Source organism: Pristis pectinata, chromosome 14 (genome assembly GCF_009764475.1).
Source record: "Pristis pectinata isolate sPriPec2 chromosome 14, sPriPec2.1.pri, whole genome shotgun sequence".
NCBI classification, from domain to species: domain Eukaryota; kingdom Metazoa; phylum Chordata; class Chondrichthyes; order Rhinopristiformes; family Pristidae; genus Pristis; species Pristis pectinata.
This window is the reverse complement of record NC_067418.1, coordinates 42,070,815-42,088,449: the sequence shown is the minus strand read 5'-3', so window position 1 is coordinate 42,088,449 and position 17,635 is coordinate 42,070,815. Positions and strand designations below refer to the sequence as shown.

The 17,635-nt window shown below is 41.1% G+C and overlaps 1 protein-coding gene across 1 annotated transcript in view; it reads right to left on the bottom strand.

Annotated features, from left to right (window-relative positions):
- Positions 1–14,084, bottom strand: part of LOC127577909 (plakophilin-3-like) — a 38,370-nt gene extending 24,286 nt beyond the window's left edge. Inside the window, exons 1-3 of the mRNA XM_052029559.1 lie at positions 13,505–14,084; positions 3,224–3,312; positions 1,341–2,104 (exon numbers count right to left, since the gene is read on the bottom strand). Of these exons, the coding sequence (XP_051885519.1) occupies positions 1,341–2,104; positions 3,224–3,312; positions 13,505–13,727 (1,076 nt within the window). The 5' untranslated portion in view covers positions 13,728–14,084. The remainder of the gene's footprint in view (positions 1–1,340; positions 2,105–3,223; positions 3,313–13,504) is intronic.
- Positions 14,085–17,635: the final 3,551 nt, after the last annotated feature.

The following is a 17,635-nucleotide window of genomic DNA, read 5'->3' as shown; positions in this document are numbered from 1 at the left end:
TTGTTCTTTAAAAATTAACTGTTGTAGAAATTTGAGGAGTTACATTAACATCCCAGATAACCTAAAATGTGCACAAGGCAAGAGAAATTCTTCATCCAAAATGCATATACTGAAAACTTGCCCTTAAAGACTTTTAAATGCCAATAATTACGTCCCCAAATACTGCACCTTTCCCAAGAAATCTTAATGCAAGAAACTGGTTCTTTGAACACTCCAGCCAAACATCCATCGCTCCTGTGCAAGCTCAAGTGATTCATACTGCCATTAAGTTTGTTGTGGGGAAACATTACTTCGAACTGGATTCTGATCCCTCTGTACTATCTATACTAGTGTGCTTTGCGCAAGGATTATTGATCAGGAATCAGAAGCAGATGCAGAACCTCCATACTTCAAAGACATGATGGCCAACTGCAGGTGCCTAGAAGCTCTCTGAAGAGTTCAGCTAACATGACGTACAGCGTTGATTGGACTTGGAACCCTTCAAGCTTCCATGATTCAGTATAGGTACACAAGTTATTTCATTAACAGAAAACCTATCCAGTAACTCCTCTTTAGGAAAGCTGACATACACAGGATACAATAATCACCACTGCAGCTGAAAATTACTTACATGATGATCATTAACACTGTCACATAATAATGCCAAACGGGAAAATAAAACTTAGCAGCTCTCTCCCCGTCAAATAATCCTCGTGTAATAAATGATTAATTAAATGGTGTGATGTTGGACATCCCCAGCCCACCAATCCTTTTGTCAGTTGTTGAGTCATTAACTTAGCTGTATAGAAAACTGGCATTTGTTTCAGGTCTCTGGATGGACTTTGTAAACTACACAAAAGAAAACTGCTTGGTTTTCTTACTCAGGTCATTAGCCAGCTTTATACAATGGGAGAGAAAAAAAAAGTTAGTTTTGGAGAAATAGATTTTTCCATGCTCTTTTTTTTAAAGAAAAGGATTAGTCCTTTTTGTAGATTTCAGAGCTGTTAAAGTACAAACAGTGTTGTAGACAAGGAGAGCTAGATTAACCATAATAAATATGCAAGGGATTCCATTATAAATTAAAAATGTTAAGGACAAGTTCAAATCAGATTTTCCCCACTCTAAAATTTTCAAATGATGCATCCTTTGAGTCAACCAGAATTAGGTTACAATGCACTGTCATTGACCTGAAAATACCAATGCCATTTCTCTCCATGACTTATTCCTAGCATCTTCTAATTTTATTTTAAAATTGTGTTCCAATAGGTTGAAAGATTAGAAACTCTACGATCTCTTTCACTCTCATCAAGAAATCTGGTTTGCGGTAGAACCACCAAGCACAAGATCAATCTGGAACTTACTGTGACATCTGAAATCTGTTCATATCCATTTGTAACTGTTGCATTTGCTGATCTCCCAGTTCTTGGGCACCAGCTTGCATTCCAGTCAGGCTGTGCAGAGATGGAGTGCGCGACATTTGCACTGAAATCTGTGAACTCGAACCTGCTCTTCCTCGAGAGACTTTGCTGCATTGTTGGACCCTCTGCAGTGTGCGCTGAGCCGGGGGCCTAACTTGCCGGCGTACGGACGTCTCCTCTATTTCTTCTGCCGCATAACCAGCCATGCCTGTTGACCCACTTGACATCCTTGCTGAGCTTTTCACAGAGCCTCCTATACTCATCCGCTTACTCACTGTGTAGTTTGTCCTGCTGCCATATTCATTACCACCAGACATGTAGCCATTATCAACCTGATCCGAGATCATGCTAATTTCTTCATCATCTGGTCTCTGGTACATAGCCTGCCCATTCAGTTGAGATCCAGACCAAGGTTTTTTCTGAGCATATTTGCCTGGCAACTGCAATGAGCGCAGAGATAAGTTATCACTGTCCTGTTGTCCCAACTGAGATAGGGTGGCATATCTGTACCGTGAAGACTGGTGAAAGGACATTGGTCTGGGATTGGTCTGATGACTGGAAATAGATCTGTAGCGAGAGACGACCTCCTCCCCCTGTCTGTCATACTGACTTGCCCCGGATGCCCTTTTAAAGGCATAATCTCCCACAGCTGAGCGGGACGACCAGTTCTGACTGCCTCCGTGTCGGTACACAGATGGCTTGACGGTCTGAGGAAAAATAACCATGCAATCTTTTATTAAATCACGATAACAAAGGAGATAAACAAATCAACAGTAATCTAGTACCATTTGATAACTAGTTTACTTCCCTTCTTCACTCTCATCAAAGAACTGACTTGTGCTGGGATTTTATTTTACATTTATGAATAACCCTTGCACAGAAGTCATTCATCATAGCTCAACAATGCTAATGAGTGTTGGCAGGCTATTTGCCTGCCTTGGACTACACAATCCTGTTCTCCCTTAGTTCATCAATTTGCAGCAATCAGAATCAGAGATTACAGGAAAGAAGCAGATGCCTTGATCCATCACCATCAAGTCTGTGCTCATTTGCTCTCCATAAAACTTAACGAAACCCCATTCTCTTTTTCCAAGGATTGATTCCCTTTTGCAAGCGATAATCTTAAACTTGCACCCTCATGCTACATTTGGCATCAACCATTGTAATCAACCACTGACATGAAGATAGTTACCAGGCCACCCCACAATCTTCCTTCCAAAAAAAAATTACTATTGTTCAAGTTTCTTCCCATAAATGTAACCTCTCATTCCTGATAGAGGGTTGATGAATCTATGTTGCATCTTCATCATCTTTCCTAAAAGTGACACATAGGACTTATTCCCAGCACCGAGGTTCTTGCTGTGGAACAGTACTTCTAGAAAGCTTACACACAAGCCTTGGGCGATTCAGGTACCTCTGCTTGTTCACTCCACTAACAAAACGAGCAACACTGGAACAGAATTTGATCATTAACCCAAGGAGTTCATTATGAAAGTCAAATAGATTGTGATTGGTCGAAACTTCAATTCAATTTCCTACCTTTGCTTCACACCCTTCCCCAACCAACATATATCCATACATAATCTTACATCATTAAACCTTTAACCTGATCACAGAATCAGTTTACTAACTCCAACCACTGCCTAACTACGAAGAAGCAGGAACTTTATATTTTGCTTTTTTCTCTCCCTAGCCAAGGAGTGTTGACACCAGTTCCAGTGAGCCAGTTCCAGTACTGGTCAAGTTTGAACTGTCATTCTGTTCGTACCTTATGGCAGCATGTGGAGGAAAAATCTCATTATAATACAGGAAAGCCATATACTCACAGAATACTTTTTCTCTGTTAAAGGAACTTGTGACTTGGAGCTGAAACCTGGCATAGTTGTTGTCTGATATCTTGTCATTCCTCCAGAACCTACAGTGATGTTAAAAGAAAAAAAAGTCAAATATTAATTTTAGTCAGATTCAAGAAATGTTTCCTACCCTTGGTTGCTCACACTTGTTAGGTTTTTGATCTAATTGTACAAGGAAGCCCTTTATTACTTGTTCTTTGGCAAAGAGCCAGGATTTTGGCACCAGTATCCCACTGAAATTCTATGGCTAAACGTCACCTGGCTATTATACAGTGAAGATTGTCAGACTGGTATCTGATAGCAACCTTGTTCCACAGCAGCTGGCTTTCTAGCAGGAGTAACAGCTCAGCATTCAGGAGCAGAACCCTTTCATAATTATCTCCTCAGCCCAGAGGCAGGCTCCCAACTGGATTAACCAATCTACCACAGACCAAGAATCTTTTGATTGGTATGTCTCAGTGTTACACAGGCCTTCAAATAACAGGCCATAAGGTTTCAAAAATAAATTTTGCTGCTCACTCACAACAGTCCTCTTATTGCTCTTGAAAAATTAAAATTCAATAATACCCAAGATGATTACAATGAATACCGAGCATCTGAAGAACTTAACACCAACAAATTAACACTGCACAGCTTGCAGGCAATCCATAGAATTTTTTTTTAAATTATGGGTAGTATTCATGCAAGTATGGGTGTCCAGTTATTGTCACTGATAAGTATTGCTTTATCTTTGTAACTAAGGACAACTGAGATTATTCCACTTTTGAACAGTGGCAAATGAACGGTATTGGCTTGATGCTCACAGCAGAAGGAGGCTTAAATATTTTTATTTCTAGTTGAATGTTTTGCAGTTATCCTAAATCTTCAATCTGTCAGAGACTTTTGAGTCAAAGTTAACTCTGACCTATCAGCAACACCATCCCAAAACTGATCCAGAGATATTCTAGTGGCTTCACTGTCTTCCTCTTCAGATTTTTTTCCATCTTGCCAAATTTTGTTTTCAATTATTCTATAGTTTTTAACTTATTCCATTGTTTTTTTTCCACTTACACATGTTCAAAGTATGCTATTTTCTGCTTTAGTATCATGATCTCAAGGGAAGAAGTTAGCCTTATTTGGCCTGGGACTAAACGTTGGTTCTACTTTCTGCTCCTGAAATTAAGAACAATGTCCTCCAGCACCACCAAATGAAACCTTTCTTTTCGCAAAGTTCAATTTTAAGCAGCTAGTTCAAAATTCAAATGAATGATTCAATTTACAAACTGAGTACACCAAAATGCAACTTAGGATTTATAGCATTCATTGCTCAACCACATTATGCTGTTGAGGAAGCTTTATAAATCAAAAGTCTTCAAGACTATTCCATTACCAAAAATATAAATTATGCCACACTGTAATGACCGAGCTGGGTGGGTGCCAATGGCCATTTCAGTCACTGGCCTTCATCAAAAACTTCCCTTGCAACACAGCATGGCACATCTTAAGCAGCAAAAAAAGTGCCACCACCCACTCCTGGAGGCCAGAATCTGGTGGCAGTAGAAGTAACTGATGCAATTGAGGTAGCGTTCTCATCGAAGGGTGAAAGATGGCCCAGGGAGGGGGCTTTCAGTTTAGAGGTTCATGGAGTGGAATGAAGGGGGTAGAAATCACGGGATCAGGCTGGAGATTGGGAGGAATGGATGCTATAGTGGTGAAGGGGAAGGGCTGGTGAAGGACAAAAAGCAAGTAATTTATCTCCCTGACTGGCATCCTAGTCTACGTTGCAGAAGGAGTACCATATTATCCCAGCAACCATTCTTTCCAGTAAACCTGGTCCAGAGTCCCCCAAAATGCTCCTACCCTGTGAATTTACTCAACACCCCCACCCTTTAGATGACGCTCAACATTAGAATTTCAAAGTACAAGAGCAAAATACTCCAGATGCTGGAAATGTAACAATGGAAGCTGCTGGAATTAAATACTCAGCAGGCCACACAGCAAATGGGAAAGAGAAACAGAGTTAATGTTTCAGGTCAACAACCTTTTACCAGAACTAGTAAAAGTTAACATAGATAAAGGGTTCATTTGGGAGGATGACAAAGGAAGAAAAGAGAAGCAAAAGAGTATGAATGTGATAGAGTGGAATACAAAGGAGAGCAACAGCTAAAGACCAAAGAGATTGGTAACGTGGTGTTAAAAGGTGGAGATGCAAAACAGAATGGCAGAATTATTGCATTAGTTTGTTGAACTTAGTGTATAGATCAGAAGGCTAAATTGTGCCTTGTTGAGATTACATTGAGCACTCATTGTGTAACTATTTCTGGCTAAGTGTGTGGGAAGGAAAATCAGTGTCAGAGAAAGGAAACTCAACATAACACATGGACTGAATGAAGGTGTTCTGTAATAGGGTCATCTGATTCATACACACTGTGATATTCCACAGAAGGAAGAGCATCATATGAAGTACATTTTTAAAAAAAGCACAAATCAATCAATTTCACCTGGTGAGTTTGAGGGGGCCTAGATTGTGTTACATAGAACAGTGCAGCACAGGAACAGGTGACCACAATGCCAATTTAAACTAATCCCACCTGCCTGTCCACGATCTCTATCCCTCCAACCCCTGCCCGTCCTCACAAATGTTGCTATTGCATCTGTTTCCAACACCTCCCTGGCAGCATGTTCCAGGTACCTACAGCTCTGTGTAAGAAAACTTGCCTCAAAATTTTCCTTTGAAACTCACCACTCTCACCTTAAATCTGTGCCCTCCAGTATTTGATAGTTCCACCCTGGGCGAAAGACTATCTACTCTGTCTATGCCTCTCGTAATTTTATATACATCTATCAGGGCTCCCCTCGGCCTCTGACACTCCAGAGACAACAATCCCCAAAGCCTCTGCATCCTTCCTGTATTGCAGCAAACAGAACTACACACAATACTCCAACTGTGGCCTGACCAAAGTTTTATACAGCTGCATCGTGACTTCCTATACTGAATGCCCCAACTGATTAAGTATACCATATACTTTCTTTACCACTCTCTCTACTTGTCATAGAGTCATACTACACAGAAGCAGGCCCTTCGGCCCAGCTAGCCCTTTGGCCCAGCTAGCCCATGCCAACCAAGATGCCCCATCCAAGCTAGTCCTATTTGCCAGCATTTGGCCTATAACCTTCTGAGCCTTTCCAATCCATGTACCTGTTCAACTGTCTTTTAAAAGTTGTTGTGTTGCCACTTTCAGGGAACTATGGATTTGCTCCCCAAGATCTGTACATCAACTCTCTTAAGGCATCTGCCACTTACTGCTGAAATTAGAGTACAGATGTTAGAGCACTGAGTTCTGATTTACAAGAAAACATAGATAGTAAGTCCCACAAAATCCTAAGACACAACACAAAAGAAATCACAAATGTTTAGATACATAATGCTATGACTAGCTGTTTCAAGCAGATAGATTAGAAGAACATAGTGGGAAATAAAGAACTGGTGCAGTTCTGACGTCGAAAAGATTATAAAAATCACATGCAATTAGATCAGAGAGAGAATAACCATGCAGAAACTGCACCTCAAGGATAAGAAGCAAATAATAAAAACTGTAGATAGAAAAGTACTAGGAAGGGTTGATGTTGTGGCTGGAGTAGATGATAAAATTCAGTGAGAATAACTCACATGCTGTTCCTCACTTTTGATCAGATAAAGAAACACTTCAGGAGAACCTTGGCGGGTGAGGTTTGAATACAAGCTCCAACTGAGAGTCACAGAGCCAAAATTATATGGCACAAAAAGTGGCCCTTTGGCCCACCATGCCCATGCCATCCTTTTTACCCATCTACACTAATCCCATTTGCCTGTATCCTTCTATACCTTGTCTGTCTAAATGCCTCTTAAACATAGTAATCGTGTCTGGTTCCACCATCCCCTCTGGCAGCACATTCCAGATATCAACCACTCTGTACAAAAAAAAAAGTACCCCTCAGATCCCTTCAAAACTTCTTCTCACTTTAAAACTTATGCTCTCATTTTTGACACCCCACCGTGGGAGGGTATCAAAAGTTACACCTACTCTGCCTTCTCTTAAATGGTTTAGCAACTGGCCCTTGTTTATGTTCCTCTACCCACTCTCCAAGTGGTGGTGAAGTGGGTTGGGAGGTGGAAGCAGTCAACTTTGCTGCTGAATGCTCATTCAATGTGGTCTGGGGCAGTATAAAATTATGAACTGCTTAGTCCACATACTTTTGATTAGCCTTAGGGTTGTATGGACCAAGGCCCTCACCAAGAGGGAGTCTGTTATGACTTGTTTCTGCCACATATCAGTTACCTTACTAGAACAAAATGGCACCCAGAGCAGCCAATGCAAGGACTCAGTGGGGAAAGACCAGAGTGTAGTGTTCTTCAGTGTCTAGAAATGGAGGGGTGGAGTCTGGTGGGGGAAGTCCCTCAAACAACAAAAGGGCGTATTGCCCAAGAGGGCCACAATGGTGCTCTGTAAATAAATGTGTTAACACTACTTATGTATGGACTAAATGACCAAGAATTATAAAGAGTTTTGGACTATGTTTATCGTGTGTGTGCGTGCCCGCGCACATATATTTTTTTATTATGAATCAAGTTTATTTTTTGAAAATTAAGAAAAAGGTAATACGGGAACAAATTTTGTTACCTTTGAGATTAACATCTCAGAGCAACAAGAAGATACAGCACAATATAATTCTCTCAAAATAAATAAGCGGTTTTGTTATCAAAACTTTGAAATAATGACTTTCAAGTTTGCAGTTACATTTTGTTGAGAAGTGAGAAATCCCCAAGTGGATTTGCCTTTGAAATTAAAGAATGACATTCCAACTTGACAACACACTCCAAGCCAAAATTCTACTGTTGGTGTACTTTGAAAGCTGAAACCATATTCAGTCCTCAAGCAGTCAATACTCAAATTAGAATTCAAATTCATTAAGATCATGCAAGGAATGTAACTCTCACATTCCACGAACAGCTACACAAAATTAATACATTGCACAGTTTCAAAACTACAAAGTGAACCTTAATCAATTTAAAACTTTGTGAAAACTCTGAAGTGGAGGAAAAACACCTGCAACCATTGACCTCGCTTCCAAAGTTAATCTGTCACTAACGTGGAGTCAAAATAATGAGCTGAGATAAATATATTTACATTGTTAGAAAATAATCTTTTTCTTCCAAACTACAATTCAATGTCTTTTTGTAAAGAAATGTTACACTTCATGTGGTTTTTGTTTTAAATTGGAACTATGTAGGTACAGCATTGTGGAACAAAGCATACAGCCATGGTTTGAGATAGTGATAGATTTGCCATAGAACCTGGGATGCTAATTAAGGACTGAATACCTCATTCCAAGATGAAATTTTACTATTGTTGCATGTTTCCAGCTGATGAGCATTTTCAGTCCCGAGATGTTCAATACACAAATCAGAATTCAAATTAATTCAGATTTCATCATGCAAAGAATTTTAACTTGATCATTTCACTTCTACAATAAAAAGCTTAACCCTAGCTGGTAAATTTTATAGACTTGTAAAATGTGAACAAGGCACCTAAAATTCGAGCAGGCATTAAGGATTAGAAAGTTAACCAAAACAATAAAAGCCTGGAGTACATCTCGAAGTAGAATATGGAGGAGTGCTACTGATGAAGTACATTAAGATCTTTATCCTGCTCCCGCAACCCCCACCCCCCTCCAATTATGGTAGGCAAGGTGAAAGGAGGGGTTCATACAAGACACCAACGTTTAGTAACAAGTACCTCCAGTTTAGTGGTATTGTTTAAACCTTAAGCAGCAAATTTACTTTCTTTCTTTTTCAATCTTTTTATTTTAATTTTAAATTAAATACATAACAATAATTATACACATGATATAAAGAGATTGGGATTACAATAATAATGGTTAACGTATACAAACACAAAGAGTAAAATATGTAATCTGAACCTCCCAATCTCTTAATTATTGAACATAAAAAAGATTTAAAATAAATTTGATTATATGAGAAAAAAAACCCAAACTAAGAAAAAATAGTAACAAGACAAAATGAATGGTAATAATAAACAAAAACTACCCAAAAACTAAACAAAAGCTGGGCTGTAGTTCATCGATTAAAAAAAAATTATGTCATTAACTCCGCTCCTCTGTATTCGAATAGAAAGTTATTGAGAAGGATTCCGAAAAGGTCAGCTTACATCATATGAAAATGCTGAATAAATGGGCTCCAAGTTTCTTCAAAATTAACCGAAGGATCAATAGTACCACTCCTAATTTTTTCTAAGCTTAAACATGTTATAGTTTGGGAAAACCATTGGAATGTGGTAGGAGGTTTAGGATCTTTCCATTTAAATAGAATGGATCTTCTGGCTATTAACGTAACAAATGCAATCATACGACAAACTGAGGCAGATAAATGGCCAGAATCCATCATTGGTAACCCAAAAATTGCAGTAATAGGATGTGGTTGTAAGTCAATATTCAATACCACTGAAATGATATCAAAAATGTCTTTCCAATATTTTTCCAAAAGAGGGCAGGACCAAGTCATGTGTGTCAGGGAAGCCACCTCCAAATTACATCTATCACAGATAGGATTTATATGGTTATAAAAGCAAGCTAGCTTATCGTTAGACATATGGGCCCTATGAACCACCTTAAACTGTATTAGAGAGTGTCTAGCACACATTGAAGAGGTATTAACTAATTGAAGAATTTTCTTCCATGTCTCTATAGGTAGAGATATCTGAAGTTCTCTTTGCCATTCATTCTTAATTTTATCCGGTATCCCTAAATGTATTTTCATAATCAAATCATAAATTATTGCTATCAAGCCCTTCTGATAAAACCTAAATTTTTTTTTCTGCAATTTCAATTGGATGTGGTATCGGGAAAGCAGGTAGAGTAACATTTAAAAAGTTTCTATCTGTAAATATCTAAAAAAAAATGTGATCTAGGCAAATTGTATTTATTAGACAACAGTTCAAAAGACAAAAAACAGTTATCAACAAATAGATCACAAAAACGTTATTCCTTTTGTTTTCCATAAAAGAAAAGCAAGGTCAATTCCAGATGGTTGAAAGAAAAAAAATTAGATAGGACCTGATAAGATAAATTTATTCAATCCAAAAAATTTACAAAATTGAAACCATATTCGTATTGTGTGTTTAGTTATTGGATTAATCATTTGTTTATTCAATTTAGTAAGTGCAAAGGGGAGCGAGGCCCCTAAGATAGAAGGCAAGCAGCAAATTTACAGGGCGTGAAAAAAAAACTAGATTTCCAGCCACAGTCCAGATCACATCTGACAAGTGACTAACCCAGTCCACGAAAACTGTTCTCTTCAAAAGTGAAGCTAGAGACGTCACTTTCAAAGCTTGCAGCAACAACTGGATACATGGCATTTATCTGAATCTTTGCATTTTGAATATCATGGAGCTAATGACTTCATAGCTGCCGAAAACAGTACTTTATTTAGTGATCTATGGAAAATTTAAACAGCAACCCTACTATTCTAATTTTTATGCAATAAATTAATGATAGGAGTTTCATGAAAATGTATTTAGTGCACCCTACATGTGAAACAGATCTCTAAACACCAAATACCTTGAAGCTATTTATGATGTATAATAATAATGAATACACATTTTAATGAGTCAGATTCTTAAGAAGTGTTTCTCCCCCCCCAAACATAAATTCAATTATTTCCAGTATATAAAAACAGAAACTAATGAGCGGAGACCAACATCCCAAGAGGATGTGCTTCCTAGTTATTTCATTATAAAAAATTTCAAATAAAGTTAGTCTTTTTTTTAAATTAGAATGGTCTTTTCTGAAGGCAGACTACCGAATACGTTTATAGAGTGAAACATATCAAAAGCCTCTGTAATTCATCGACTTACATTGAAGTTCGAGCATATTTCCAATATCCCACAGTTGCAAAGCTGTAATTTTATTTGAATTAATATGATAAAGTTTAAGCAAAACTTGCGTATTTTAAGATACATCTCGAAACCACACATACAATATCATTTCAACAAACCTACAAAGTGTACAAAAGGTTTTTTTTAAATTGAGGGCCTTACAGACAGCAATCTGGTTAAAATTGGTAATATCTAACTGGAATAGTAAGTCATTCTGCTCAGCAGTTGTACAAGATTACATTGTAGCAACAGTTTGACCATCACTATATCTGTAATCATTAGTGTTGAATGTAGGCCAGCTGTGGATTCAAACTTTGCTCCCTATCTGCATGGAACTGGCCTGATGGACATCTTTCCTGCTCTCTGATTTTTGTAATATTTATGTGTAAATATCATCGTCATTGAAGTGTAACTGCTCCAGTGAAAGGTCATTGATGAACAATTACCTCAGTTTATCTCTCCACAGATACTTCCTGACTTGCTAACTATTCCCAACATTTTCTACTTGTAATTTTGCATGCTATATTTTGCAGTTTGTTACTAAAGTTCCAAAAAAGAAAAGATTAAGGGATTTACTCCTCGTCATTGCTTTTCCACACTTTAATGAAATAGATTCTTAAGAAATTGTTCCTCCCCCCCCCCCAAATGTAAATTCAATACTTCCAATATATAAAACAGAAACTAATGAGCGGAGACCAACATTCCAAGAGGATATGCTTCCTAGTTATTTCATTATATTAAAAAGAAATCAAATAAAGTTTAGTCATTTTATTAAAAAGGCCTTTTCTGAAGGCAGACTACTGAATGTTTATAGAGTGAAACATATCAAAAGCCTCTGTAATTCATTTGACATTCATGGTATCTTACATCTATCACTATGAAGAGGACTATAAAAAACACACTCAGAGCTTAAGAGTGCAACTTTCCCTCTGACACCTGAGAGCCTCAAGTCTAAGTGAAAAAGGGGCAACCCCAGTGGTATTAAGAACCTTGAGGCCATGCATCAAGAACTTACAGAAGCACGAGGTAAACAACAGATTGGGCCATCCAATAAATTACCCACCTTAAGAAGGGTCTTCAACCTGAAATGTTTACTCTTTCTGCTAAGTATTTCCAGCATTGTCTGTTTTTTTTAAGATTTCCACCTTTTGCAGCTTGTCTGATTTTAAACCTACCCAGACCATCACCCACCTCCTCCCCAATATGTGCAAGTCTCTGGTTCCCACATTCACCTCCTCAACCACCTCACAGCCCACAAAACTGGACGTGAAGCAAGTCACCCTCGATCCCACAGAACTGCACAGGATCAAAACTGAGCTAAGCAAATCAGGAGCTATCAAAAATCAGAAGTATAGGTAGGTTTAGGGGAAAATCCACAACAGGCAGGCACAGTAGTGTAGCGGTTAGCATAACGCTATTACAGCGCCAGCGACCCAGGTTCAATTCCCGCTGCTGTCTATAAGGAGTTTGTTGTACGTTCTTCCCGTGACTGCGTGGGTTTCTTCCAGGTGCTCCAGTTTCCTCCTACTTTCCAATGACGTATAGGTTAGGAAGTTGTGGGCATGCTATGTTGGCACCCGAAGCATGGCAAGATTACTAGATAAGCATATGGAGAAATTTAAAATAGAGGGATATGTGCGAGGAAGGGTTTAGATATTCTTAGGCGAGGTTTAAAGGTCGGCGCAACATTGTGGGCCAAAGGGCCTGTATTGTGCTGTACTGTTCTAATGACACTTGCGGGCTGCCCCCAAAACACTCTACGCAAAAGATGCATTTCGCTGTGTGTTTCGATGTACATGTGACGAATAGAGATCTTGCCTTATGGAGAGGAAGAAGGTTGGGTGGGTGGGTGCGTGTGATTGCCAAAAGGATCAGCATCAAGATGGAGAAATACCGAAAACAATCTGCACCAGTTCCACGAAGGGTTAAGAAGCAGTCCTGCGACCTGTTAAATGGCACCTTTGCAAATGAGAACAGAGCTATTTACACAAAGAAAACTCCAATCCTGAACTTTGTTTGGAGGACTACGCCCAGTTAGCCATCGGCTATTCAACACAAATTACATTCTGTCTCAGTAAATCCACAGAAACAGATTCACGCATTTTTTTTTAACTTCAAAGATCGAGCCACATGAAGGACTGTCTCGGGCCTTTCACCCCTTAATTTGGCACTGGGATAGCTACACTCGAAATATACCCGAAGAACTCAGTTGAATATTAAACTGGAAGAGTTTTTTTTAAATAATTAAAGTTGGGGGAAAGAGGAAGATCAGCTGGAACACAGTGGACAGGGTGTTAGGAAACTTCGAGGGGAGGTGTGAACGCCTGGGTTTCCCTCTTACCTCCATGAACCGAGCCCGCGTAGGACGAGCCACCGGCCCGGCCGCTACTGTTCTTCAGCATGGTCATCACCTGCTCCTGCACCCTCATGCTCTTCTGCTGAGTCCGCTGCTGGTGCCCGTTCCGATGGTCCAGCTGGCTCTCCGACGGCACGGCCAGGGTGGAGACCGGGGCGTCCGTCGGTAAGGCGGACTTCAGGAAGTGAGTCTCTTGCATCACGTACATCTTCGCAGCCCCTGCGGCCAAGTTCTCCCGAGGAACTCTTATCTGCGTGCCCACCCACCCCCCCTTCCGGGACCCCGAGCCGCTCGCCTCTTCTCTCTGCTTTCCAACTGCGGGGTGAGGCGCGGCCGCTGCCAGAGGGCGGAGTGTTTGGCGCCCAGCCCTTCGCGGCGCCCCACCCTCCTCAGGTGAGTCAGTCTCCACCCTGACGAACAACCTCACGGGCACCGAGCCACAGGCTCCTACCACCCACGTCCATTTCAGGCGAAAGTTCACGTCTCGGCGATACGGGGCGGACTTCAGTACGACCGCGGGGTGTCTGCCACCCTTTCGATTATTTTTTTGTTTTAAGTCACCTTTACTTTTTATTTGTAGTTTGGTGCTTCATTCTAAAACTCTTTCTGTGAGAAAGCACCCAGTGGCGAAATAAAAAGGAGGCGTCGTGTTTTTGGCCCCCCCCCATCTTTCAACGTTGCTTTTTTTATATATATAAAATCTAAATGTGTGCATTTATTGGGGGGTTCTCTTCAGTACTTTTTTTTTCCTTTTGGAACAAAATCTATAAATGAGAACAAAAGTTGTTGGAAACCATTCAGTGTGTCAGGCAGCTGAATGTCTGTGGGGAGGGAGACGCAGAATCGGCGTTTCATCTGCTTGACTTTTAGTCAGAATTGTTGGAAATTAAACATGTTTAAGTTAAAACTTCGAGTCAACACAGACCTGCCCACTGTTTTCAAAAAGTTCTGATTTTATTTCAGATTTCCAGTATCTGCAGCGCTTTTAACTCAAGGAGTTACAGCACCCTGCATAGGTTTATTACTGGCCCTTTCCCCATCGATACGACGATTAAAATACGGCCTTCAGACAAACGAGGTGATGGGGTCATTCCAAATGCTGTCACTCTCCCAGGTCTGAGGACCGTAATCCTTGTAAAAATGTAGTTTAAAATCTTTATTTTTTTCCTTTAAGTAAAGGGACAAAGATTTATTCAATACTTATTTTTAAAAGGATGCTTCTGGCACTAGCTCTAAAATTAAGATATAAGATTTCTTTATTAGTCACATGTACATCGAAACACACAGTGAAATGCATCTTTTGCGTAGTGTGTTCTGGGGGCAGCCCGCAAGTGTCACCACTCTTCCGGCGCCAACGTAGCATGCCCACAACTTCCTAACCTGTACATCTTTGGAATGTGCGAGGAAACCGGAGCACCCGGAGGAAACCCACGCAGACACAGGGAGAACGTACAAACTCCTTACAGACAGTGGCAGGAATTGAACCTGGGTCGCTGGCGCTGTAATAGCATTACGCTAACTGCTACACTACCGTGCCTGCCCACAGAACCATGGCGTAAGAAAAAGACTGTGTTTATAAAGCAGAAAAAGGCAGCAATATAAAGGGAGGGCTTCAATGAAAAGATGTTGTGGTCAGTCTAAACTGACAAGTAAGTGAGGTAGAGGATCGAGGGGGGAGTAATGAGAGGATTGAAATGAATTGGGATGAACGTTAGGAGCCACCGTACTATATACTGAAGAGATGAAATAAAATGGTTGAGCAATACAGTGATATGAATGTCTGAAACAGAGGCACAGATGTCAGATGAACGCCAGGTATCTGCTGGGTTCACATCCTGAGGAGAACAGTGTGCTGTGGAAATATGAACTATTATGCAATTATTGAACATCAGGAAGAGCTCACGGTGGAACTTGTAGAAAAGCAGGGTTGAATCTCCACAGAAACTCGCAATGTTTTGGGTAAGGAAGAACGGTTGTTGCCGAGACCAAAAAGGCCAAACTCAGGACTTCTGGAAGGAAATGGATCATCTCACAGATCTTGTAAGGGCAGAAAACAAATTAGAATAAAAGCCACTGTAAGAGCAGTTGATAGCCAAAAGTTAAAGTGTAGTTTTTGATTATATTATATTCTACATATTGTAAGAACTTGATCTGGAACATAGATAATGATATTGAACTAGCCAAGGAAAGTACTAGAAGAGGTCATAGGGTGTAATAGATTCTTCTGTACCTTTGGCAAGCCATCATCTCCCTCTTCCGTACTCATGACCACCCAGAAAGTAAAATTATGTGCTGTGGTGGAACTGTTGCTATCGTTTGGTGAACATCCACTTGGTGGACACTCTCTATAGACACTGTCTGACCACACATATGGACAGACACGCCCATCTCCCCTCCCCCTCCATTTTTCACCTTCCCCTAACGACCATCTTAACCATCCTCTCCATTCACATTTCTCCCACTCAACTACCTCCCCTTTCTCTCTACCTTCACTAACCTTCTCCACCCCTTCTCTCCAACCCTCTTCTTTACTCCCCTTCGCTCTCTCTATCCACTAAATCTCCCTCTCTCCCACCATCCTCAGATCTCCCAATCCTTTCTACCCCCTGCTCGCCAGCCACTGTCATCTAGAAGAAAGCCACCCTGCCTCCCCACAACCCCTCCTCCTCTATTTGTCCTCCACCATTTATCCTCATTGGGTCTGCTCTCTGACCATGGGTCACCTCGTCCTCTCAGATCATGTCAGTACTGCTGCATAAGCCTTCTGGCATAATGTGGACCACACCCTCAAGCTTTCACCCAAGGGAGAATGTGCAAATTCTACCTGTACATCACTGATATACAATGGAACCCAAGACACTGGACTTGACAGACAGCAGCACTACCTGCTGTGAAACTCTGCCAGCCTATTGATCTTTCATCCCATCAACTCCTCTTGCAATACTTTTCACTCATTTTCCTTCAGTTCCTCATGGTTTTCTGGTACTTTCTGGCAGGTTTTTATGTCTTCCATGATGGCAGACACAAAGAAGTTGTTTAGTTCACAGCAGAAAAAACAGATTTCAAACAATGTTCACGTACATTGCGTCCCTGGGATTATTGCAGGTGGCCACATGGGAGCTGGGTGATTCTCCAGGAGTTCTTTTTCATGTGTGGTGTGAAGAGGGGTGGGGTTTAAAGGTAAAATTGGGGATATACCCTAGGGTGGTTTGGCTCTGACAGGCACCGCAAGTTCTCTGCACCAAGAAAGAGGAGGGCTGCTTGTTGAAAAGAGACCACAGACACTGGAATCTAGAGCACTAAACTGCAATAAACTGCCAAGGGAACTATAGCAGCATCTATGGAGGTTGAGGGATGGTCGGTATTTACAGTCGAGACCCTGCATCAGAGAGTGGAGAGGCAAAATAAGCCAGTACAGAGGGGCTGGCGGGTGATAGGTGGAACCAGGTGAGGAGGGGGATGAAGGGCAGGTGGGGGAGTTGGTGGCAGGTAGGTGATAGGTAGGAACAGATAAGGAGAGACAGAAAGGGAGCAGATGATGTCAGGTGGTTCCCCTAACATTTCTTTATTCCCATCTCTGTCTTCCCACCTCTCAGCTTCTTGCACCCCCCCCCTCCCCCACCCATCTATCTGCCTCCCCCCCTCACCTGGACTCACCCATCAGCTGCCTGCGTGTGTCCCTCCCCCGACCTTCTTATTCTGGCTTCTGCCCTCTTCCTTTCCAGTCCAGATGAAGGGTCTCGGCCCAAAACATCGACTGTTTATTTCCCTCCACAGATGCTGCCTGACCTGCTGAGTTCCTCCAGCATTTTTGTGTGTGTTGCTCCAGATTCCAGCATCTGCAGAATCTCTTGTGTCTGTCTGTAACTTGCCCTTGCTAGACTTTTCCTTTTTACATACACATCCTCCCCAAGTTACAGACACCCTGTCCATACAAACGAGTGTTTGGGAAGACCAGCAGGCTGGTTGCAAGGGCGCTGCAGGCATCTTCTGCTGGGTGGGAACAGGGCAGTTCTGTGTGCCTTCTCTCCTCACCCCACCCCACCCCACCCCACCCCAGCCACAACAATGAGGGGCTGGGTGGAACAAAGCAGAGCTGGGAGCGCCGAGCAGAAT